The sequence below is a fragment of the Hyperolius riggenbachi genome, chromosome 9 (assembly GCF_040937935.1).
Source record: "Hyperolius riggenbachi isolate aHypRig1 chromosome 9, aHypRig1.pri, whole genome shotgun sequence".
Classification (NCBI taxonomy): Eukaryota; Metazoa; Chordata; class Amphibia; order Anura; family Hyperoliidae; genus Hyperolius; species Hyperolius riggenbachi.
This window is the reverse complement of record NC_090654.1, coordinates 237,734,157-237,760,397: the sequence shown is the minus strand read 5'-3', so window position 1 is coordinate 237,760,397 and position 26,241 is coordinate 237,734,157. Positions and strand designations below refer to the sequence as shown.

The following is a 26,241-nucleotide window of genomic DNA, read 5'->3' as shown; positions in this document are numbered from 1 at the left end:
GAGGGCGTCATAGAGATGCGACTGATGGTGGACAAGCTAAAGATGAACCCTGGAGGTGGAGCCGATGAATGAATGCTCCGTCACTCACACTGAATAACTGCTGGCAGGGGGGCACATTAGCATACAATACCGCTCCGGGGGGGGGGGGGGGGTTGGGCACATTAGCATACAATACCAATCCAGCGGGGGGGCACATTAGCATACAATACCAATCCAGCGGGGGGGCACATTATCATGCAATACCGCTCTGGCGGGGGAGCACATTAGCACACACTACCGCTCCAGCAGAAGGGGAATGTAATTTAACATACAGTCCTGGCAGGGGGCACGTGTGCGGAACCCAGGCATTATCTATGTATGCTGCTCTGGTGGGGGGCACACAGTGACGCGAGTATAAGCCGAGACCCCCACTTTGGTACCACTTTTTAGGTGCACAAAACTCTGCTTATACTCGAGTATATACGGCATTTTTTTTAACGCTTGCAACTCCACCCGGAACTAAAACTGGCTTTATATCACAGCAACGTAGTGACCCACCTGTACAGATCAGACTCTATCAGAGTCAGCTGGCGAGCGATCTCTATGGGGTGAAGAGTCATCAGGTCAAATGTCTCAAATTGGCCGGCACGGCTGATATGCCACTCAATAGGAGGTGGGGGGCTCTCAAACGTGATGTTATGACTGACTCCATTAGCTGCCTGGGCTTGTTTTTTCCTTCTGATTATCTTGGCAATGGACTCCACCCATTTCTTCATGGATTTACCTTGAAAGCAAACAGAAAATAAAAGCTAAGATTTACAGTACATTTTTTGCTAAACCCATACAAGCATATTTAATGTGCTATATTCCAGGCCACGTTGCCACTTGCTGTTCTTCAGTCGCTACAGAGCAGTGATATAAAGTGTTGAAACAGACAGTGGCCCTTATTCAATTCATATTGGCCCATAAGCAATTAACCTTTTCTCCTGAGTTTTCTCCTAGGTCAGGTTTTAACGTGTCAATAAAATGCCTTTTAAGCCACCAAAAAGCAAGAACATACTAGAAAAGAATAATTTTGATAGTAAGTTTTGACCAACATTTCAGTGCATTTTCAGTTTAAAAATGCTGGAAAGTTATTTTAAATAGAAGATAAAAAAATCTAACAGAAAACTCAGGAGAAAATGGGAATTGCATATGGGCCCTTGTCACTAAAATGCTTTTTAAAGAGACTCTGTAACAAAATTGTCATCCTTATTCCTTCTATCCTCTAAGTTCCTATCCTTGTTCTAATGTGGTCTGGCTTACTGCAGCCTATCCTAATTGTACAGTGGCTGTATTATCTCTGTTATATGATCTAATCTTTTCTCCTCTGTCGGGCTGAGGCAGTCAGGCTGGAATGTGCTGTGCTGCTTGTGATTGGATGGAAGCTATACACACCCTCTCCAGGCCCCCTGCACACTCTGTATGACTCACACACTCAGCTCTTCTCAGCGTATCACTTGCTATGTCTTTTGTTTGTAAACACTGGATAAAAATGGCAATTGCAAGCCAGGATTGCAGCAGGGAGAGACAGAAACAGCACAGAGGGGCCCAGGAGAACATAATGAATAGAATGGTATGCTTTTTATTGTAAGAATTTTAGAGTACAGATTCTCTTTAAAGTGGACCTGAACTCATGCACACGACACAAGGAAAACAGATTATTCCACCCTGTTTGGGTTTAGAGCAAAGACCCTAATTCCCCCTTCAGCTGCAAGTAAGCACAATTGTAATTTCATCTCTCAGCTATGTCAGCACAAAAATCTGGCAGTCCTCGGCAGCCTCAGGTAATATGTAAATACAGGATGCTAAGGGGAACCCGAGGTGAGAGAGATATCGGGGGCATGTTTATTTCCTTTTAAATAATGCACATTGCCCGGCTATCCTACTGAGCCTCTGCCTCTAATACTTAAGACATAGACCCTGAACTGGCATGCAGCTCAAATAACTATGGCAAATCAAGAATAGCTGCATGCTTGTTTCAGGTGTGCGATTTAGACCCTACTGACCAGAAAGATCAACAGGACTGCCAGGCAACTGATATTGTTTACAAGGAAATAAATATGGCAGATTCCATAGGTCTCACACATCGAGTTCCTTATAACCCTTTGTCTGCTTCCATGAACGCAGGATGTAGACACACTTGAGGAAGTTCTGTGGGCTGTAACAAATAAATGTTTTTCTGTAAAGTTATTATGCTGTTGCTTCTCTCAGAGTAGAGAGTTCAGGTCTGCTTTAAACCACTGACAAGCGAGAAAATACTCCGAATACTTTTGACAATACTTTTCACCTACGTTTTGGTACTGGTAAGTGAAGTAAATAAGAGCTGTTGTCTATTACCCGGGCTTACCTTTAACACTGGAAATGAAGGTTTCTAATCGATCGAGAAGTTCTTGGTCTCTTTCAAAATCATAGTAATGATGCTCAACCCAGTGCCGAAATACATTTAATACCCTACAACATAAAGAAAAGTGGTACTATCTACACCATGGTAAGACAGGAAGAAAATACAATTAAAACTGAAGAATTAACTCTTTATTAAACAGCAACCCTGTGCAACAAAGTTATTTCAGACACTGGTAAGGAGCAGAAGAATAAAACCCTACCAAATGTATCTTACTCTGGGTTTGCTTTCTAAGTGTCTCAGAGCAGACTTGGGCCCCTTTCTGGCGGGAGTCTTGGGCCCCTTTCTGGCGGCGGGAGACTTGGGCCCCTTTCTGGCGGGAGACTTGGGCCCCTTTCTGGCGGCGGGAGACTTGGGCCCCTTTCTGGCGGGAGACTTGGGCCCCTTTCTGGCGGGAGACTCGGGCCCCTTTCTGGCGGCGGGAGACTTGGGCCCCTTTCTGGCGGCGGGAGACTTGGGCCCCTTTCTGGCGGCGGGAGACTTGGGCCCCTTTCTGGCGGCGGGAGACTTGGGCCCCTTTCTGGCGGGAGACTTGGGCCCCTTTCTGGCGGGAGACTTGGGCCCCTTTCTGGCGGGAGACTTGGGCCCCTTTCTGGCGGCGGGAGACTTGGGCCCCTTTCTGGCGGCGGGAGACTTGGGCCCCTTTCTGGCGGCGGGAGACTTGGGCCCCTTTCTAGCGGGAGACTTGGGTCCCTTTCTGGCGGGAGACTTGGGCCCCTTTCTTTTGGGACCCTTTCTCTCCCCCCCCCCCCGCGAATATTTTACTGCACTGTTGGGCAGTTCGGCCTTGCAGCTGCTGAACACAAGCACTACTCGGGTGCAACTTCCATGAAGCCAAATGGCAGCCGTTTTAACACCACGTGTGTCAAGCGCTAAGACGCAGTGGTGTTACCTGGCAGCACAGAACGGCAACATGTCGCATCTGAACATGGCTGCCACCACGCTCTGATGTGACTATAGGAGGCCTCCTTTCCAGCACCGGTACGAAGTGCTAACAAGCACCTGGCCAATGCACACGGAAGCTGACAGACATTGAATTTGCTGCCTGTCAGTTACCTATACGAAAGAGCCTTACAGCCTCTTGGAATTAATGGTCACTGTGGAAGTCCTTTCCCCATGGCACAGCAGCGGAGCAGATAATATAAAGAAATCCGATAACTACATAACAGCCATCCTATATACTAAACAAAGGCAGTAAGTATAACAAACGCACCTGTAGCTGCGCATGCCCGTCACACTAAGCTGCACCCACAATTGTGCCGCTTGCCCACATCACACATGCCACCATGACTGCAAAGCCTACACCACCCACGTTAGGCCGCTGACCCAAACCCAAAAAAGCAAAGGCTGCAAGTATGCACAAATGCACCCACATGTATGATTCTTTTGAGAATCAGGGGTTTACTGGTAGTACACAACTAAAACTTTCATCTATAATAGAATAGTCTTGCATGTTATTTGCTGTGACAGTGCATAGGCTCAATCAGAAAATCTGCAACAAATCTAGCTCTTCCCTAAATTAAGTGTTGAATATGACAATTGTAAAAAGATCAGCAAGCTTTATAACTGAAGAGTGTGCTAAACTCATCTGACCGGCTGCCAGTATGAGCCCTCCCTGCATCATCTTCTCGAGGCATGGTTTTAGGTGTCCTAATAAGTTTACTTTCCATTAAATATATTTGGTTAGAAGTGATCATTTGATCAAGAAATCAAGACAAGCTACTAACCAAAATGTTCCATACAAACAAACATAGATCTCAAGAGCTCAGGAGCAGCCGACAGAGAAGACCTGGGGGGGGGGGGGGGGGTGGTGTTGGGATGGAGGGACAATGGACCGGTGGCAATGTGACGTCACATGGTGGAGAGGTGAGTGGCAAGAACAGAGCCATCAGCCGGCTTGATTCATCGTCTCCTATGTCCTTGCAAGAATCATTTGTCATCTGTCTCTTACCCACAGTATATGCTCAAACCTATTGCCTGAAGAAGAGGGGTCACTCGTGTGAAACGCATTGTATTGTTCTCTACATTGGCATTGTGTCTGTTTGGAGGAGGCAAGTCCACCACTGACTCCGCAATTTTAAACTTTTTAGATACTTTTAGCCTTCTGGTGCGTCTGTATCCATACCGCCGTGATTTATCTGGTGGATCACTGGCTGAGTGGCAGTCGGGAGCTGCTGAGCACACGATAGCTTATCGGCTGAGGCGGTTGTTATGGGTTGCTTCAGCAGAGTTTAATCTAACGTGTGTACAGGGCTTTACACTTTTTGTGCTGCAGTCACAAGTTAAGGCCCATACACACTTTCGATTGATGTCGCCCCACATTGATGGGCCAACACTGTACAGTCACATAGTTAGCTTACATGCTAACTATGCGTTTTATCGCAATGCGGGGGCCTAGGGACAATGAAGCGGCCCCAGTGTGGCATAACACAGTGAGAGCGGCATGAACATAGCTACCGGCTGTTGCTCAGCCAACTTGATCCACCTGGCAGATCTCTGGCCGACCGGCGGCTGACGCAGTCATTATCAGTTGCCTCAGCTGAATCTAGCATGTGTACAGGGCTTTAAGCCGGCCATTTGCAGCTCCACAATAGCGCCACCTATCCACCCCTGCATTAGAAATAACAGAGACCAACCTGAGTTGCACTGGCTGAACATATTCTTTTCGGAATCTCTTAAGGTTAGCGCTGATTGGCTGTTCTCCTTTCTCTATTGCCATTCGGTCTGCTTCTGTAGGTTCAGGATCAGGAATTTCAAACCTATGGAAAACCAGTAGAAAGAAGCAGTTTCATGTTACTCATGGGAAACAGTACACAAACCTTAGGACAATGCTACAGAAACACTGGCAGGGAGATAGTGTCATAGGAGGGTGGGAGGGCTCTTTTAGAGACACCCACTAGGTGTGATCTCATCTGTGCCTCCTGCTTCAAAGAATGTATGGAGTAGGGAAGAAGTGCCGGTGGCATTGTTTCAGACAATAAAAACGGGCAAAAGTCAAAATAAATTCTGCCTTTTTAAAATTTAAGTTTCCCAGTTTAGATTCCACTTTAGAGTAGAACTAGATAATGCGTGAAAACACAGCCATAGGATCAGATGCAACACCTGGATGAGCATCATGAATGTCTAGGGATAGGGATCATAACAAGTTATGTAACAGCATCACTTTATCCTGAACTGCCAAGGGGGTGGTGGTAATCAGTACAAATGACTGCAGAGCCTCAGACCCCAGAGCAAACTTTAAACTGCCCTTCCCCTAACACTGTTTGTATAATAATTTCAGACAAGACAGCCACAACTTGCTTCCCAAGGACAGCCACATGTGAAAGTGGTGTAAGCAGAGTAAAAGGAATGACTTTTGAACCAATTTCGGACCGACGCACATGTTGGGCGGGTAACGCTGCGGTTCTGAACGGACGTAAACTCTACGTCCCATTCACCGCGTGTCCCCGCCCGTTCCTGCCGCAATGTGCTGCCCTGCCGCCTCTATGATGGCAGAGCACTGCGACTTTTTAACCAATTTCGGACCGACGCACATTAAATCTATGTTGGGCGGGTAACGCTGCGGTTCTGACCAGACGTAAACTGTACGTCCCATTCACCGCGCGTCCCCGCCCAATCCCATTGGCTTACATTGAGTGACAGGGTCAGAAGCCAATGAAAACGGCTCCTGACCGGCGCACAGCGCTCTGCCGTGATAGAGACGGCAGAGAGAGCAGCCTGCGACAGGGACAGAGCGGCGTGACCGGCGGGTTATTGTGGCGATTCGTCAGTATTCAGCGTTTTAGCGTACCAGCAGCCTCTGGTCCTTAAGGGGACATAAGCTGCTGGTACCGAAGTGGTTAGTGATTGCCACTATTCACAGCACATATAGAGGTGAGCATTACCAGCAAAGAGATAAAGCATTGACTGGAGGAGTGAGGTCCAGGGGGATCAGGTGTACTAGCCTCCCCTATGCCCTAACTGCTATACCACTGGTGGTGATGTACTTGTAAGGGCAGCCTCTAAACTCACTCTAGCGCTCCCTTCCCGACACTACTCATTCTTTGTACGAAACTGAACTAGGCAATACGTATGTTAACATTAATGTGAGCAAGATAAAATAGGCTCTGAATTCTCCCCATGTAATACATTGTGCTGATATCATGAGCAAGATGGCAACTCCCATTCAGATAAAAGCCAGGCAGTAGAAACTATATATACTGTACAAGGGCAGAGACCTCCTCCTAGTGTTTCTTATTTTGCTGTAAATTATCATATGAACATGTACTAATATTGATGTCTTAACCACCCTGGCGTTCTATTAAACGCGCCAGGGTGGATGCGCAGCACTATTTTTTGTGGGTTTTTTTTCTATCATGTAGCTTAGCCTAGTGCTATCTACATGATTCCCCCCTCCCTGCGGCGTCCGCCCAGCCCCTCCGATCGCCGCCGCGCCCTCTTCCCATAATAAAATCCCGTTCTGAACGGGATTTCCTTTAGGGCTTCCCCTTTCGCCATGGTGACAATCGTGATGAAGTCATCGGGAGTCCCGATCCACCCCTCAGCGCTGCCTGGCACTGATTGGCCAGGCTGCACACGGGGTCTGGGGGGGGGGGGGGGGGGGTGAGCTCGTCCATACCGCTAAGGAGGTTATACTACACATCAGCTATGTATGGATTTGTATTGCTGGAAGTCCTAATTGTACAGTTTTGATCTTCTCATACCTATGCTTCCCACTATTTGTTTAGTAGTATGTATAGTGCTACGGAAGATGTTGGTGCTATATACATTAGCAAGAAAAAGTGTGAACCCTTTGGAATGCTTTGGCATGGCTTCAAGAAAGCGGTTTACACCAGACATCCCAAGAATATTGCTGAACTGAATCAGTTCTGTAAAGAGGAATGGTCAGGAATCACTCCTGACTGTTGTGCACGTCTGATGTGCAACTACAGGAAACGATTGGTTGTAGTTATTGCTGCCAAAGGAGGTTCAACCAGTTGTTAAATCCAAGGGTTCTCATACTTTTTCCACCTGCACTGTGAATGCTTACACAGTGTGTTCAATAAAAACATGGAAACATTTAATTATTTGTGTAGTATTAGGTTAAGCAGACTGTGATTGTCTATTGTTGTGACTTAGATGAAGATCAGATCACATAATAGAAATAAAATAATAGTAAAGATGCAACTGTGGAATTACACTGGTAATCAGGTCTATTGCTTTAAGATGCACAATTATCTAAAGTATGCATTAGGTAAGAGATTCCTTCCAAAGTGCTATATAGAAACACAGGACAAAAATGCCAATCCTCAGTAGAAGCATGTACTTGCCTTTCAATAAGAAGGTTCAGTAGCTCCTGTGGCTTACAGAAAGAGCGATATGTTGTCAGAAAAGTGCGAACAAAGTTAGGATCTATGGAGAGAAAACACACAGCAAGAGATAATCAGCAATGGTGTTAAACTGAACCTTAAGGCCTCATTCACATCATTTAGCGCAGATGGCTGTGCGATCGGAATGCAACGCGTCCGATCGCACGCTATCTGCGCTAGAGATCCCATTCATTACGGTGAATGGGATCTGCGCTGCGATTCCCGAAAATGCAGCAGCAGCGCGATACAACGGGAATGGTAGAAGAGCTGTCTATGCCCTTCTACCGTTCTTGCGTGTCGCACACTATGAGCGCTGCCAAAATGCGCACGCCAGCGCACAAAGTCTGAACGAGCCCTATAGGACTACTGTAGGGGGGGGTGGGGGGAAAAGGAGTTGAACGTCCTGTGCCTGCGCAGCCACTCACCGATGCTCCGGTCCCAGACTCTAGTTCACTTCCGGAATTTGCGACTTTAAAGTCGGAAAGCCACTGCACCTGTGCGGCCGTGTCCTCGCTCCCGCTGACCACACCGGGATCGTGCTGTGCAGGCGCAGACCGTACTGGGCCTGCGCAATACACTCCTGGTGACGTCAGAGGGAGCGAGGGCACGGCTGCGCAGACACAGCGGTTTTCAGACTCTGAAGTCGCAAATTCCGGAAGTGAACCGGAGGCGGGGCCAGAGCATCGGTGAGTGGCTGCAGGGGCTCAGGACGTCTGCGGGGGACCGTTAGAAGCCCCAGGTAAGTTCAACTCTTTTTCCCCCTACAATACTCCTTTAAGTTGAATAAAAGTTGGCAGCGTACCATTACATCTCCTTAGGGATGAAGAAGTGGAGGGAATGGGAGGTTGATAGGAAGAAACACTGCAGCACGCCTGCATCATTCTGCCTGAAAATTTGACTTTAGCCAAAAGTCACATCTTTCAAGGAATGATGACTGAGACCAGAGGGATGAGGAGAGGAACGGACAAGGCACATCAGTACAGTATCAAACAAAAGTGAGTACACCTTACATTTTTGTAAATATTTTGCATCTATTCATGGGACAACACTGAAGATATGACACTTTGATACAGTGTAAAGCTGTCAGTGTAAATTTTCTTACCTATTAAAATAATTCAACACACTGCCATTGATGTTTAAACTGCTGGCAACAAAAAACGTTTCAGAATTAATTTCAAACTATCAAGTTACCCACACTACTTGATATTAAAGGAAAATTGAGTTGGGGGGGGATTATACGTGCCTGAGGCTTCCTCCAGCCCCTTCTTTCGCTGCCTGGATCCTCAGCATTTCGGCCAAGGTCCTCCGGTCTGGAGCGTACTGTACATGTGCAACCAGGCCTTGCACCAGTCCCCGTCCCTGGGAGCATACTGCAGTACAAATGGCTCTGACTGAAGGACTTTTGGGGCTGAACTGCGAAAGATCCAGGTGGCGCAAGAGGAAGGCAAGGGAGCGATAAGCCTGGAGGGGATTGGAGGAAGCCCCAGCCAGGTATGTATAATTTTTTTTTAAATTGCCCGTCTCAGGTGCCCTTTGCATGGTATCATCCTAATTCCCATTCATTTTCTTTATGGCTATAGGTAAACACTTGTTGACTGATATCTAAAATATAAAACCTGGTAGGTCTCTATGGACCTCTGCTCTGTTTTGTAAAGCGTAACGTCCTTATGGTTTTAAAGGTGGAAAACCTTAATGATCATACACAGCAGTAACCCACCTGCATACATGTGATAGGTCAGCCTTTCGATAAGTTTAACCACAGTCCCTCCCTTTATAATGGGGATTCCACCTCTGCTCTGCACATTGTCTTCGAAAACTATGTTCTCCTCCGAGTCCTCCTCCACAAAGCAGTAGACATCTGGACTAGGCAGACGCAATGGCTGCTCATTCTCCTCCCGAATCAGCACAGAGTCCAACATACGGTCCAATGTGCTGCGGTACTGCAGCGAGATCAGAGCCGCCATCCAATTGTTTTTCTCCTCGGCTGTCTTGGCAGCAAAAATAATAGAGTTCTCATCTTTGGAGACCAGCTCGAAAGCATGCTTGTACTCCGGCGTGTCTTCCCGGTCGGCGACCTGCACCTTCCTCATGATGAATTTCTCCTTCAAGCGGTATTCAGCTGAGCTGTAGCCAGGGATACGGGACTGGCCATGGTTCATCTTGCAGCTGATCATCAGGCCATCAAACAGGAAGATGTGTCGTTCATGTTTGGCCCCGACTCTGGTCAAAGAACCTTCCATGATGAACTCGTTACAGCACTGGCCGATATCTTTACCTTCCCAGCCATCAATGTTCTTCTGGATTTCATTCATCTTCTTGATGGCCAAATGTTTGCTGCGTGTCTGCCGGTTGTACAGACGCCAAGTGTGCTCCCTAAAAATACAAATCGGTTTAGAGCTTAAAGTTTCAAAGTGTACTTGTCGTGTAATTAAAGATGGTCAAGGAGATGATAGAAATGCTGCATTTGACTGGCCCATTTTCACAATGCGTACTATGTTATTCCAATAATTATTATGATGTCACATTCTCTACATTAAATTAAAATGTGGACTATCATAATTCCATTAAATCACAATTACCAGAATATTGCAACACTTGAGACCTGATTCTCTATGACAGGGGTGTAAAACCCAGTCACTTACAAGGCTATAAACTAAAACATAGTCTAAGTTTTAGATTGGTTTATGAACATATATTGTCTCAAACTAAGTGGGGTAACTATAGTGACCGCAGGGGGCCTGCTCCTCCCCCTTGTGCAGAGTAGCACAGTGGAGCAATTTAATGCTTTTCTGCTTCAGTGCTGCTTCTGCACTCCTCATCTTCCTGACAGCCACATTCTCCATGCTGAGACCTGTGTGTGTGTGTGTGTGTGTGTGTGTGTGTGTGTGTGTGTGTGTGTGTGTGTGTGTGTGTGTGTGTGTGTGTGTGTGTGTGTGTGTGTGTGTGTGTGTGTGTGTGTGTGTGTGTGTGTGTGTGTGTGTGTGTGTGTGTGTGTGTGTGTGTGTGTGTGTGTGTGTGTGTGTGTGTGTGTGTGTGTGTGTGTGTGTGTGTGTGTGTGTGTGTGTGTGTGTGTGTGTGTTTTACCAGCCTCACAAGGGAGTTTAGATACTAGGAGGGGTCCCATGCTGATTTCACTCGGGAATCCCCTTGGTTTTTGTTGCTGCACCCCCGACTCAAATGGACAATGTTTCCATCAGAAACTCCATCACCAGTGTGCTCCTCTGGATAGTTTGACAGCTGTGCTCTATGACATCTCCAAGAGTCTCCAATCATTCTCAGTGGGAAATTATTAGTAAGGCAGTGGTCGTTTATAAATATTAGTAAGCAGCTGGCCGTTTCTTTTTTATTTAACAACTACGACATGACAAAACCAAGCCAACTTATCACAATACCCAGAGTACCATTTCACAATACCAACTGAGATTTAACAGTATAGACAATAATATTGCAATGACATCTCACAATACATAGGATGACATCGCAAAACATGTGATGACAATACTTGACCTACCATGACTTCACGGTCCAAAGTAGGATACCATGAAGCTATTATCGTAACTATAATGAGATCACAATAACTTAAAGGGCCACTATCGCATAAAAAAATATGTAAATTCATCCATATAAAATGTATGTTAAATCCAGAATAAAATGCAATATCATTTTTTGTTTTCCTATGTCGCTGTCACTTATAGGAGATCGTTAACATGTCAGATATTTACTACTTACTAAAATAGACAGCAACTTAGGAATAATGTATTTACAATGCATTTTACTCAGGTAATAATGTAAATATTTTATGTATGTGTTTAAATCTTACAACTGTCCATAAAAGTGATCCTTCAACACTGCCATGCTTACCAGGACATGACAGCCACTTCCACAAGTAACACCAATGACAAAATCACAACACCTATAATGACAGACACTGCTTTGAAAGTTTTTAGTTTCATCTATTGCAACCATTACAGATCCAGGAACATACAGATAGAATATGAAAGCCTTTCCTTACCCCGGCCGGCGTCGCGGAGAGTGCTTGTTGTAAATGCGCTCCATGCTACATCGCAGGTTAAGAAGAGCGGTGATAGCTTGTTTTAAACATTCTCTGTCCTCCTGGTCCTCACTGCGTTCTTGTAACAGCTGAACAATAAGAACATTTCAAATCGTTAAACTGTAGAACTTTGTTTTAAAATTAGAATCAGTTGAAATCTACAAGAGCAGCTACATGCAGGAAAATACTATGGCTTCAGTTAATATGTAAATACACTTGATGCGACCAGATATCGGCCAATTTCCATCGATCAAGCAGATTGTCATCCGATAAAATGATCAAATTAAATGATCGATTCTCCTCGTTTTCAAAGCAGATGAATTTGGGGTCAGTCCTATCAGCACAAATATTGGCTATGTTAGCTGTGGCAACACAAAGTTGATCAACAATAGGTAAGTATTAAAAGGTTTAGGCTTGGTACACACATAAATCTGTACATTTCTGGTAGAGTCCGCCTTTGCATCAGTTCTTTATTGCTTTTATCTGATTGGACAGGTACACCTTTTATGTGTGAACACAGCCACAGAAACACATACAAAACTGACAGGACTGGGGCGGAAATGTACAGATTTATATGTGAACACATCCATAGCAAACATTGGAGTGTGTAGAGGGCTACAAATTATCAAAAAGCCCTCTTACTAAAATGTTAAGCAAAACAAAAAAGTTTGCCTTCTTAAAACAAAGGGTCAGTGTTCTCCCTAGAGTCTATTAGCGGGGCGCTCCGCCCACCTGAAATTCCTCACCGCCCGGCTGCCAATCAGCCCCCATCCGCAGCGGAACTGCTTCTGCAGGCAGCCCGCTGTCGCTCATGGACGCTATACCCGCTCTACGCCTCAATTCCTGTCTGTGGGTGGTAAGGAGGGAGGGACAGGGGAAGTACTGTATTGACGTTGTCATGCAGCTCAGGAGACTCTGCCTCTCACTACCCTGCCTGTTGGCCAGTCACATTAGAGCTTCACCAGTGGGGGGCGTGCCCTGTCGCGTGGGTCAGCTAATGTGCTACTGGCTGCTATCGATGCTTCAAGCCGCGCTGGGTCTGTGTGTTTTCCTGGGTAAAAGCGGTGGGAGAGGGGAGAAAACAAGGATGCTTTCCCGAGGGGCTCCTTAGAGTGATCTTATCAGTCATCCACTGGCATGCTGGCCTCTTGTTTTCAAAGTAAACATCGGAGAATGCTAGACAGACAACGGGTGAAGGACTCTGTCCCCTCACGCTGTAAACTTAACTTCCTTCCCACGTGTCTGTCCAGAAATGAAACAGCGAGGTGAGAAATCATGGCGGGGGGGGGGGGGGGAAGGGGGGGGGGCGGGGAGGGGAGTGAGCTGGGGGATACAGCTGCTGCTGACCTGTGAAAATCTATTTACACTGCTACACAGCTCATTGTGCTTTCCCCAGCCAAGCTGTCTGCAAAGCTGATACACACACACACACACCCCTGCATCTTAATAACAATCATCTGGTACAGCAGGCATTGGTTATGATCTCAGTCCAAAAGGTCCATATCCACATAAAAATTAAACAGCATGACATTACGTAATGATCATTTAATGGAGATTCGTTATACAAGTTGCAGATGGCTTACGAACCGTGGTGCTCACTTTTTTTTTTTTTAAAGGACCGTTCTGATGGATCACAATGGAAATGATCGTTCAAACGAAACAATAATTTCTACTAAAGTCAATGGACTTTAGCAAAACATGGTTTCATTTGAACGATTGCCTACGTCCTGTTGGTCACATAACTCCGCTTCCAATGTTCAAAGATAGATCATGGAACAATTGTTCATAATGGAATTCCGTGATCTATCTTTTCGTGGGTACTCCGTTTTAGTCTTAAATTGCTACGAAGTGTACAAATTTCCAGCTGTAGCTGCTAATCGCAGCTTTCAACATAGGTGACTATGTTGGGACCCAAAATAAATTTGCCGCTTCGATGTGACCCTGCCTTTCCACCCAGCATGACCTTTCTTCACCACCCGGCTACTTTTTCATGCCACCCGGCTGGAAAAAATTTCTGGGGAGAACACTGCAAAGGGTATTTGCAATAAAAAAAATCTGCCCCCCTTAAAGGTGTCCAGCAGTGATAAATCGTGGGAGACATTGGCCTCAATTCACTAAGCTTATCTCCTGTCTTTAACCTCCCTGGCATTCTATTAACCTCCTTGGCGGTAATCCCGAGCTGAGCTCGGGGTATGCCGCCGGAGGTCGCCGCTCAGGCCCTGCTGGGCCGATTTCAGTTCTGAAAAAAGCAGCACACGCAGCTGTCACTTTGCCAGCCGCGTGTGCTGCCCGATCGCCGCCGCTCCGCGGCGATCCTGCCGCGTGCAGCGGCGAAAGAGGGTCCCCCCAGCCGCCCGAGCCCAGCGCAGCCGGAACAAACAGTTCCGGCCGGCGCTAGGGGCTGGATCGGGCGGCTCTGACGTCAGGACATCAACTCATCATCAGCTCATTGCGGCCTATCTTGTTACTTTCGATTGCCGGAGGCGATCGAAAGTACGGATCAGGAGCGCCCTCTAGTGGGCTTTCATGCAGCCAACTTTCAGTTGGCTGCATGAAATATTTTTTTTTTTATTAAAAAAAAAAAACACATTGCAGCCTCCCTGGCAAAATAAATAAACCGCCAGGGAGGTTAAGATTGCTAGGGAGGCCTAGCGCTAGCTACATGATGCCCCCCTCCCTTCCGCATCCCTCCCACCCCTCCGATCGCCGCCAGTGCTGTTAGCCATAAGGAAATCCCGTTCTAAAAACGGGATTTCCTTTAGGGCTTCCCCAGTCACCATGACGACAATTGTGATGACGTCATCACGATCGTCGTCATGGAGTCCCGATCCACCCCTCAGTGCTGCCTGGCACTGATTGGCCAGGCTGCGCAGGGGTCTCGGGGGGGGGGGGGGGGGCCCTTACGCGGCGGATAGTGGTGCATCGGCGGCGATCGTCTACAACACACAGCAAGCAAAGTGCTTGCTGCGTGTTTTAAAAACAAAAAAAATTATGAAAATCGGCCCAGCGGGGCCTGAGCGGCGCCCTCCGGCAGTAATAGACGTAATAACTCGTCCATACCGCTAAGGAGGCTAATAACATTTTCTAGAGTTATCACCATGGTGATGAGGCATGTCGTATTCAGGAAACATTTTACCTCAGGCAAACCTAAAGTTAACTTCTGTCTTTAAGTTAACTCTTCAATCCTTAAAATAACTCCAGAGTTAAAGACAGGCTGTTTATTAACTGCGTGTGAAAATAACTGCAGAGGAGGTAAATTAACTACAGAGGAAGTTATTTAAGTACAGAGGAGGTAACTTAACCCTCCTGGCGGTCAATTAAAACCACAGCACTATTTTTTTTTTTTTTTTAATCATGAAGCTAGCCTGGCGCTAGCTACATAACAGCCGCTGAGCTGCGGCATCTCCTTACCCCCTCCGATCGCCTTCGGCGATCAGGCCCGTCAGGAAATCCCGTTCTGAGCGAGATTTCCATTAGGGTTTCCCCCGTCGCCATGGCTAGCTGCGTGTAATAAAAAATGTTTTGCAAATCGGCCCAGCAGGGCCTGAGAAATCCTCCTGCGCGGCATAGCCCGAGCTGAGCTCGGGCTTACCGCAAGGAAGGTTAAGGAATGAAGAGATAAGATAACTCTCTTACTGTGTGGTGGTACGTTTTCTCTTGCCTTATTATCTACAGCATGATCTTAGTGAATTAAGGCCATTATATGCTCAATCCAACCTGAATTATCACAAATACATTCTGTTTTAAGAATGCAAACTTTTGCTTTGCACAACCATAGAAACCAGGGATGCGGAGTCGGAGTTGGAGCAATTTTGGGCACCCGGAGTTGGAGTCATTGATTTCATAAGAAGACAGGACACCTTTATGAAGGGCACATTTTTAACATACATTTAAATGTACTGGAAATGTATGCTAGAAAAGCACACAACGGATCCGTTTTTAAAAAAAAAAAACATCAATTTTAACTGGATCTGCTTTGATCTGCTGCAAGTGTGAACCGGCCCTTAGGGAAGTATAGCGTTGCCCTGGATTAATCAGTTATGGGAACAGAAAGAGAGGTTAAGAATTGTAGGAGGTATGGTTCAGCATTTGTTTTAGGGGAGTCGTTTAGGGTTAGGCATAGGGAAAGGGAGCCTGTGGTAAAGATGGTGTACGCAATTTTGTCTTGTTTTAGAAATGTGATATGAGAGAGGTTAGGATTAGAGGAGGGGTTGCTAAAGCTTTAGGGTCACACAGGAACCCAAACTTTGTTCTCTGAAAAAATTGCATAGGTGATACCTGGTGTCCCAACCACAGAGAACATGCCCCATAGGCAATATTCAACCCCTCAAATATCAAACAAAAAAACCTCATAGCCGCCACCAGATGCTGAAGCCACTCAAAACACTTGGGGTTTCATCTATTTCTAAATATAGACAACGCAGCTCACGGAGCAGTGGAGAAGACAGTTCTAATGAACCATGAAAGCTATGATTTTACCCATTTCACCCGCTTCAGACTTGTTAAATCGTATCCGAGATGAGAAACTAACTAGAACAAGTAACTTGTCTATATATCTTATCTAAAGTTTAGATAGTTTACTCAGCAAATCTAGCTGCAAACAGCTTCAACAGTTTATGATTTATTTATTTCTGTGATACAATGAGAGTGGCCATGTTCTGTTTGTCACATTACACACAGGCAAGCTAATCTGCATCTCCAGCCCTCAGCTTGTGAAAACTTAATTCCCCTCTCCTACTCCCTCCTCCCCTCTGCCTCTGAAATCTCTGGCTAGTAACCTCCTTCTTCTCCTCCTGCCCAGACTGAGCTCCCATAAGCCCTTGCTATTAAGGTTGAGAGTGCCAAGTCTCTCTGGAGAAGCTGTGGGCGAGGCTTGATTAGTTTATAGGGAATTAGAGTATTAAAACAAAAACAAAACAAAAAAGTATTTGGCTTGAGGAATGCCCTATAAACTATATGAAAGGAACACAATTACGCAATGAGTAAAAGTTTATCTCGGATCCACTTTAAAGTTGGTTCGGTAGACTCCACTTCTCTGTTTTCCTGGATCTTACCTCCAATAATTCAAAATAGTGCAAACAGTGGTAAACAGGAACCAGCATGAGACGCGGGAGGACGTATCTCACTGCTTCTTTAAAGCCATCTGATATCGACTGTGGAGAGAACACAGGAAGCAGTGAAAAATGCAGCCCTTTACATTCATACCATGTGTTCCCTGCAATGTAAACATTGTTAATCCATGACATAGAGAGTCTGGGCATCAGATAAGTTTGCAAAGCATTTACCACTTTATTTCCTCCCCACAGCAGACACATACAGGTGTATTGGCGGCCTCAACACAGGCCTTTTAAACAATTACCTTATTACCTTTTAAACAATACCAGTTGCCTGGCAGCCCTGCTAGTCTATTTGGCTGCAGTAGTGTCTGAATGACACCAGAAACCAGCATGCAGCTAATGTTGTCAGATCTGACAATGTCAGAAACACCCGATATGCTGCATGCTTGTTCAGGGTCCATGGCTGAAAGTATTAGAGGCAGAGGATCAGCAGGATAGCCAGGGAACTTGTATTGCTTAAATGGAAATAAATATGGCAGCCTCCATATCACCCTCTCTCCAGGTTCTCCTTTAACTCGCTACTGCATGCTTTGCAGTCAGCTACACTATGTTCACGCTGTGTTTTTTGAAACATGTACATTATGGGCTTGATTCACAAAACGGTGCTGTTAGCACGCGATCGCGGGGCCTTGTGCGCGCAAAAAGTCAGTGAGCATCACTTCGCATGCTAACTGTTTAGCACGCCCGTGCTCACAGTTAGCACCATTTTGTGAATCAAGCCCTATGTGTGTATATACAGAGGAATACCTGTTGCCGTTTCATTCTGAAAGAGCTTCTTCTGAGGCACAAGTACTGCCACTGATACTTTTGCCTTGGAAGAAGCTCCTGTGAGGCGAAACGGCCATCAGGCATAAGCCAGTGCCCTGCATCTACTGCCCCCTCATTAAACAGGTATTCCTCTGTATTTACACACAGTGTATTTCCTGATATTACTCAAATAACAGGCCTAAGCAATGACAAACGCTCTCCTTTTCTTTGCATGTCAAATACTTCAGTCTGTTTGTCCAGAGCACGCTTTACTGACCTTAGATGAGGCCATTACGATAGAGCAGTGATGGCTAACCTTGACACTCCAGCTGCGGTGGAACTGCAAGTCCCATGAGGCATTGCAATACTCTGACAGCTCTAAGCATAACTCAGGGAGTCAGAGGCATGATGGGATTTGCAGTTTTGTCACAGCTGGAGTGCCAAGGTTAGCCATCACTGCGATAGAGGGTGCCAACGGCTGGGTAGTACCAGTGTTTTCCAACCTCCACAACTTGCTACATAATAATTTGTTTTTTTTCAAAAACATATTTGTAATAAGGCCTCTTTCACAGTGCGACGTTAAAGTCGCACGTTAGAAAATTTTATAACGCAGACTAATGCACAGCAATACAAAGTCTGTGCGACATTCACAGTGCACACGTTGCGTTGTGTGTAACGTGTAGCAATATTTAGAAGGTGCTCCATGCTGTGCGTTTAGCTGCGTTATGTGTGTTGCACAAGTTCAGTACGTTTTTTTTTAATGTAACGCATGCGCCGTTTTCGTTCCATCACTGTGCGACGAAAATTGTGCACTAAACGCAGGGCTAAATAACGTCCAAGTTATAGTCTTTCAATGCGTTGCATTAGGGGCACGTTATGCGACCTTAACCACTTGCCGACCGCACACTCATAACGTGCGTCGGCAAAGTGGCAGCTGCAGGACCAGCGACGCAGTACTGCGTCGCCAGCTGCAGCCTAATTAATCAGGAAGCAGCCGCTCGTACGAGCGGCTGCTTCCTGTCAATTCACGGCGGGGGGCTCCGTGAATAGCCTGCGGGCCGCCGATGGCGGCTCGCAGGCTAGATGTAAACACAAGCGGAAATAATCCGCTTTGTTTACATTTGTACGCCGCTGCTGCGCAGCAGCGCCGTAAGGCAGATCGGCGATCCCCGGCCAATCAGCGGCCGGGGATCGCCTCCATGTGACAGGGGACGTCCTGTCACTGGCTGCACAGGACGGATAGCGTCCTGTGCAGCCCAGATCTCCCGGGGGAGCAGGTAGGAGAGGGAGGGGGAGGATTTCGCCGCGGAGGGGGGCTTTGAGGTGCCCCCCCCCGCAAAATGCCAGCCAGGAGGAGCGATCAGACCCCCCCCTGCACATCATCCCCCTAGTGGGGAAAAAAGGGGGGGGCGATCTGATCGCTCTGAGTGCCCTTTGATCTGTGCTGGGGGCTGCACAGCCCACCCAGCACAGATCACCTAAAACAGCGCTGGTCCTTAAGGGGGGGTAAAGGGTGGGTCCTCAAGTGGTTAACGTCGCATCAAACGCAACGTCCCACTGTGAAAGAGGCCTAAGTCATAACACATGCAGTACATCAGAAAAACACAAACCCTTGTAATGCACACATTTGAACCGGCGCCAACAAACATCATGGACAGTAAATTGAAAATGGAACCAAACTGTTTCTGGGCACAATCAGTGTTAAGGTGGCCACACACCATACAATTTTTTAAATATCTGTTCAATTTAAGAATTGCAATAAATTTTTCTGACTGTAACATTTCAAAAATATGACCAATGTACCACACACATATGTTCCCCAATTATGATAAAAATGATTGGAAACTGAGAAAATTGCTAGGGTGTTTATATTAATAAATTGACAATCTAACACACACCATAGTCTTTAGAAAAATTGAAGAAAAATTTCCAGCATTCTGGATTTGGATTTTTCAGTCGAATAAAAGAAAAAGAAAAGCTTTTAATTTTTTTCAGGAGATCCGATCATATTTATCGAATTGCCGTAAAATGGGATCATTTTATTGTACCGTGTGTGGCCACCTTTAGCATGACACAAGTTGAGAGTAATCCTTTGGAAACGCTTTGAGATGCTCTAGAATCCCAACATGTGAGCCACTTCTTTTTGAAAATCTATGCAACTCACACCTAGTCGAGTAGAGGTTATTAGACTTCTTTTACATGGGCAGCTGACAGAGGGTACATGGGCAGCTGACAGAGGGTGTATCCATTGCCTGTCAGCTGCTCTGGGGGACCTGCTGGGAGTGGACAAGTGCTCTGCACCGGCAGTGGGGAAGAATCCATTCCATGGATGAATATCAGACTGCGGCAGTAGCTACACCCAAAATTGACATGACACATAGTAAGGCTACAGGGCCTCAAGAAACCTGCTTCAAATGCATTTGAATGCAACTGGAAGGCACATTACTGACCATTTCTGAGGTGTTGAAAAGGGGGATACCAGAGATTCAGCGTTTGCTGAATTTACCAACTTTATAACTTTTTGCCACATGCAATGTTCTGCATTTGCGATTTTAACTCAGTGTCTCAGGTTCATCAAACTAAAAACTAATAAAACTTTAATATCAGCAGACTAACTCTTTGCACTGCTTACCTGAAAATGCAGTGCAACAGTAGATTTAGCCATGAGGTTATTAAATTGTTCTTGAAACTGAATGGCCAGAATGTCCTGGGATAACGTTTCATACGGGTCAAAGGCTTGCTCCTAAAGGCAAAACAAAAAAAATATTTGGTTTATTTTTGACACCAAATTAGGCACACACAAGGCCATATCTGACTCCAGATAAACCAAGCTACAGGGGAACAGTAATACGGGGAAATCCTGCGTATGTACATGGAGCACCTATTACCTCAGCCAGGTCTTCAAAGCAGCTTCCGACAAGAGGATGTGGACTACTCTCATCCGTCATCTCCACCGTGTCCTCAATTAAACCCAAAAGTTTCACCGTAATCTCATGGATGTCCAGAATATTACTGAAGATGATCTCAACGTCCTGTACATAGACAAAATGGACGCCATTTACCAACAGAGAAATTATGTATAGAGCACTGAAGGTTGTTCACTTCAAATGTATGCAGAGAAGTCTTTTGAAAAAAACATCAAATATTTATTGTATTTATAAAGGACTAACATATTACGTGGCGCTGCACAATAGAAAAATCAAAATCAGTTGACATACAGAGAGCTCACAAAAAACAAGAAAGTTGCAAATTTCTGACAACAGTAGCTCAGTGCCTTTGGTCAAAATAGAAACTGCTCAAGAGGGGTGACACACAGTAAGATTGCATAATCAAGCTAGAAACACTACAGAGGAGGGCCCAGCTAGAAATAATATGTGCGTCGTTTTAGAGGTTGCCCAGCAAAACATATAATGGTACGGTTGCAGGGGGGTAGGCGAGCATAAAAAGGTGAGTCTTAAGGGGTCTAATTAAAGGTGGGAGCGAGTCCGATGGCTGGTGGGAGTGAGTTCCAGAGAGTGGGGGCAACCCTAAAGAAGTCCTGCAATCATGCTTAAGAGTGACCTTATAATGTAGGTCGTTACTTACCATGGTAAGCCTACATTTTGACAGGTGTTTTGGTGTAGGTACCAACTAGTGCCGAAGTTATATACTCACTATTTGTGTCCCCACTATCACATACCGGTAACTCCCACAACAGAAAGTGAAACAAAACCTCTGAATGCAGAAATAATAACCCTTTTTTTCCTTTAAGCGCCATTAGGCGTCAGGAAGGTGGCAGCCACAGGACTGCCTAACGCCAATCGGCGTCAAGAGCGGTGGGTGGAGATTACCCGGGGATCCCTCTCAATTACGAAGCGGAGCTCCGTAAAAAATCTGCTAGCCGCGACCGGCAAGTTGAAAAAACACAAAAAACAAAACAAAACACAAAACAAAAAAAAAAACAGCCCGTAATCACTTGTACAGGGCTGCGATCTACTGCAGTGCTGTACGGGGGACAGCTCTGTGAGAGGCACACAATAGATCCCTCTTGTAGGCTCATATTACCTCAGGACGAAAGATAAAAATAAAAAAAATGTATAAATTAATAAAAAAAAATGTTGCAGCAGCAATCAGATGCCACCAACAGAAAGCTTTGTTGGTGGCAAGAAAGGGGGGGGGGGGGGGGGGGGGGGTGTATGGCATTTGTGTGCTAAGTTGTATGGCCCTGCAACGAGCTGTTAAAGCTGCAGCATCCTTAAATCGGATCCAGATTAAAGATTAACTATAAAAAGTAACTTGTCTATATATCTTATCTAAAGTTTAGGTAGTTTACACGGCATATCTAGCTGCAAGCCGCTTCAACAGTACATGATGATTTCTTCCAGTGATACAAGGAGAGCTGCCATGTTCTGTTTCTCATCATTACACAGGTAATCTGCAACAGCATCTCCACCCCTAAGCCTGTGAAAAATTCACTCCCCCATCCTCTCTGCCTCTGAAATCTCTGGCTAGTAACCTCCTCCTTCTGCCCAGACTAAGCTCCCATAAGTCCTTGCTACATGGGTCTGAGTGTCTTGGCATTTTGGAGAAGCTATGGGCAAGGCTTGTTTAGTTTATAGGGAATTAGAGTATTAAAAAAAAAAAGAAAAGAAAAAAAAAGTATTTGGCTTGAATGCCCTATAAACTATATGAAAGGAACCGAATTATGCAATGAATAAAAGTTAATCTCGGATCCACTTTAATTGTAAAAAATAGATAAGTAATATAATCTCTTACCCACCCTGTTTTAAAAGAACAGGCAATTGTTTGTGATTGCATGGGGGCAGCCATCTTTTTGATTGAAAGGAGGTGACAGGGAGCATGAGACACAGTTCCAACTGTCCTGTGTCCTGATCAACCCTCCCAGCTGCGCACACTAAACTTCAAATCTCAAATTCAAAATAAAATAAAAAAAAATTGCACCAAAACAGCAGAACGAGAACAACATCATCAGAAATCCCATCATGCTTTGCACAGCATCAGGGGAAACATGCCCGGGCAGTTTTCTTCTGTGCAGCTAAAAATAAGGTTTGGTTAAGAAAAAACAAAGTTCTGATGCTGTGAAACTGTGAAAGAAACTTCAAGCCTTTTCAGTGCTGCTGAGTAGATTTTTAGTCTGGAGGTTTACTTTAAAGGGAACCTGAAGTAAGAGGCATAAGAAGCCTGCTAACAGGTGTGTGGTCTCAACTGACAGAGCAACCAGTCTCTCCTGAGCATGCTCAATGTGACAGAATTTTTTTATACCTCTTGTTTTATATATATATATATATATATCTTCTCAATTCAAGAATTACAGTCAATTTTTCTGGTTGATTGTAACGTTTAAAAAAAATCTGACACAAGTGTTCAATTTTCATCCCCAATTATGAAAAAAAAGAATGAGAAAGAGTGAGAGGGAATGGACTTCTAACTCACACTGGATGTGAAGAGCTTCTTGCTTGCGAGGAAAGCTTCCCGAAAGACTTTTATGATGAGATTGAGCTCTCTGAGATACTGTCGCTCCCCAGCTATTTCATTCCGCACCAGGTCATAGTAATTCATCTCCCCTGTAGAGGAGGGCTCCTCATCACACAGAGCGACCACTCCAATGTCATCATCCTGGTCAAACATGTCCATCAACACCTTGAGGGCAACAAACCGAAACAACATGTCTTCAAAATGTCACACTGATCAATACACAGACTTACATTACGTTATGCATCAGTATACATCAGCTTTTTGTTGGACACAATCAGTAGTTTAAGTGTGGGTTCTACAATGGTACTGTGATCATCAGAACAGTAAACTTGCGTTATCTATTTAAGCTCTATTATAAGAGACACAAGGCTGTTTCTATCATTTACAATAATTCTGCACCTGCCGAACTCGCATTCTGTGTTTGGTGAAGTGCTAATAAGGTCTGCACAAGGATGATAAGGGCCCGTTTCCACTTGTACGGTGGGAATCCCCGCGGAAAAAATTTGCATGCAGATGCGAATTTCGCATCCGGTTGTATGCAAATTTTCATGCGAATTCGCATACGATTTCGCATGGATGACTATATATGCGAATTTAACCATGGCAGTGCCTGTGTGTTTTTCCATTATTTCTATGCGAAATCATATGCGAATTCGCATGAAAATTCGCATACCAAAACCGCATGCAAATTTCCTATTAAATACATTGTATGTGAATCGCATAGCGGTATGCGAATTCTGATGGCTCTGCCGTGCAGATTTTTTCTGCACAGAAAAACGCTCAGAAATCCTGACAAGTGGAAACAGTCCCATCCACTTGTATTGTCTATGCGAATCCGTATGCAGGAAACCCATGCAGATTTGCTCTAGTGGAAACGGGCCCTAAGAGATGCAGAGAGAAAATTGCCTCTTTGCATTCCTTTTCCCTGTACAGACCATTTCCTATACTGTTGGTAAAATAGGAACAGCACCTGCTGTTTTTTGAAAAAATGTTCTAAAGCCGTACAGATAGGGGTTAAAATGAATGCTTTCAAGGTTTTTCAAAACAAAAGTTTGCTTTCTTAAGACAGAAAGAGTTCTAGTTCACCAAGAGCTTGCTAGGTAGTCTGTAACTCAAAGTTTTTCAAACAAAGAATAAGATGCACTGTTCCCAGTTTGCTACCAGTACAAGAAACTATTACCTATATTCTTACTGGGAGAGGTATCTTAAAAGGAGTCTCAAAACAAAACAAAACAAAAAAAACAATTAGTAAACGAAAAAAATGCATAATTAATTGGGGCTCCATTTGAAGACCTTTCTGAGCACTTAAAGTGTACCTAAGACCAATCAAGCAAAATAATTGATACTTACCTGGGGCTTCCTCCAGCCATCCTCAGGCCATGGGCTCCTTCACCATCTTCCCGAGCTGCTTGGTTCAACCACTAATCGGCCCAGTAACTTGTCTGAGTCGCACATGCTCATTAGTACTGCGCAGGTGCAGCAACGGAGAAGCGCATGCAGCAGGCTTGCGCATGTGCGACAAAGCAGGACTGAGGCAAGTCACCGGGCTGATTAGCTGATTAATCAAGCAGCCCAGGGTGGTGACGAGGGAGCTAAAGTATTTACACGAAGGACTGGAGGAAGCTCCTGGTAAGTATCAGTTCTTTTACTTGGTCTTGGGTTTCCTTTAAACACTAATAAACTTTACAATGAGATATTGAAGTGGATCACAGGGGCGACAGGATGAATGTACTTACAGAGGTAAGTACACCCATCCCTTTGCCTCAGGTTTAGTTCTCTTACATTATAGGAGTGTCAAATATGTTGGATGTTCTAGTGCCTAGGTTCTTTAGAAGGCTCGATGGGGTACTTGAGTGAGCCATAGTTAATCTATTACAGTTCTAGTACGTTTTGAGACAAAAAAAAAATTTATAAATTATATTTAAATAAATCTGAATAAGTATTATTAGTTCATGAAAAGCATCAAGGAAGGTTTGAAAAGCATTTTTCCCCAAATTATGAAGTAAATCTAACAAATATATAAGCACTAATAAGTACTTGAGATGATGTTCCCAACAACTGAGGTTACTTGGCCAACATAGTCATTAATAAAGGAGTACATGCTATAAGAATATTGAGACACTATTTTAGTGTGTAGCGTCCCCTGTACAGTAAGCTGCCTACAGAACCATCAGTCTCCTAGCAGCCTTTACATGTTCTGTGTACAAATTCATTTCCATATCTATATTATCAAATGCAGAGCATACAAAGCGAGGCACTGAACACCTTACACCTAGGCCCACACCCAGCCGCCTCACCCAGACTATTCTTAGAGAAAATGCAATACAATCACTAAGCAAGTCTGGAGTAGACAAATTAGCATGAAGCAAGGATATAACAGTCTAGCACTTAAGGTGCCCACATACTTGCTCAATTTTCCTGGCTGCAATCAGATTGATGCTGCAATGTAGAAGCCCGTTCATAATTTTGATCGTTTCACAGTCAAAATTGATCAAAACTATCAATTGCTCAGGATGGGAAGCTCTCGCTTGAAAGGGGGTGGATGAGTGTGCAGCGGTATCAATGATAGATTTTAGGACCACAAATGAACTTATTTCCCCAACCCCGTTCCCATAGATCTATATTATGCTCCATTTGACCCTTGGAGAGGGTTGCAGCGAAGCGCATACTTACCTGTCTGCTGGCGCACTCCTCCTGTGTCCTCCCTCCATTGACATTGGTGTGCCTGTGTCCCGTAACCCAAAGGCAATACATGGTCGCAGAATGTACGTGTCACGGGGTAAATGCTTCCTGGTGGCGAAGGAGAGAGGAGAAGCAAGCCAGCAAAAAGCTGAGCATACACCTCTGCACAGCCCGAGAGCAGAGCACATTAGATGGGGAAGACATGACATGGGCAGCCCCACAGATTTTCAATAGGGGCACTACAGCGAAAAAAATGTAAAATTTTAAATATGTGCAAACATATACAAATAAAAAGTACATTTTTTTCCAGAATAAAATGAACCATAAATTACGTTTCTCCTATGTTGCTGTCACTTACAGTAGGTAGTAGAAATCTGACAGAAGTGACAGGTTTTGGAC

General features: G+C 45.1%; 1 protein-coding gene across 2 annotated transcripts in view; it reads right to left on the bottom strand.

Moving 5' to 3' along the window:
* Nucleotides 1-26,241, bottom strand: part of SOS2 (SOS Ras/Rho guanine nucleotide exchange factor 2) — a 133,509-nt gene that overhangs the window by 34,776 nt on the left and 72,492 nt on the right. For both annotated transcript variants that reach the window (XM_068254184.1, XM_068254185.1), the window contains exons 5-14: nt 23,119-23,325; nt 20,574-20,717; nt 20,318-20,428; nt 16,876-16,974; nt 11,783-11,910; nt 9,488-10,143; nt 7,732-7,813; nt 5,059-5,181; nt 2,369-2,472; nt 538-763 (exon numbers count right to left, since the gene is read on the bottom strand). In XM_068254184.1, the coding sequence (XP_068110285.1) occupies nt 538-763; nt 2,369-2,472; nt 5,059-5,181; nt 7,732-7,813; nt 9,488-10,143; nt 11,783-11,910; nt 16,876-16,974; nt 20,318-20,428; nt 20,574-20,717; nt 23,119-23,325 (1,880 nt within the window). The remainder of the gene's footprint in view (nt 1-537; nt 764-2,368; nt 2,473-5,058; nt 5,182-7,731; nt 7,814-9,487; nt 10,144-11,782; nt 11,911-16,875; nt 16,975-20,317; nt 20,429-20,573; nt 20,718-23,118; nt 23,326-26,241) is intronic.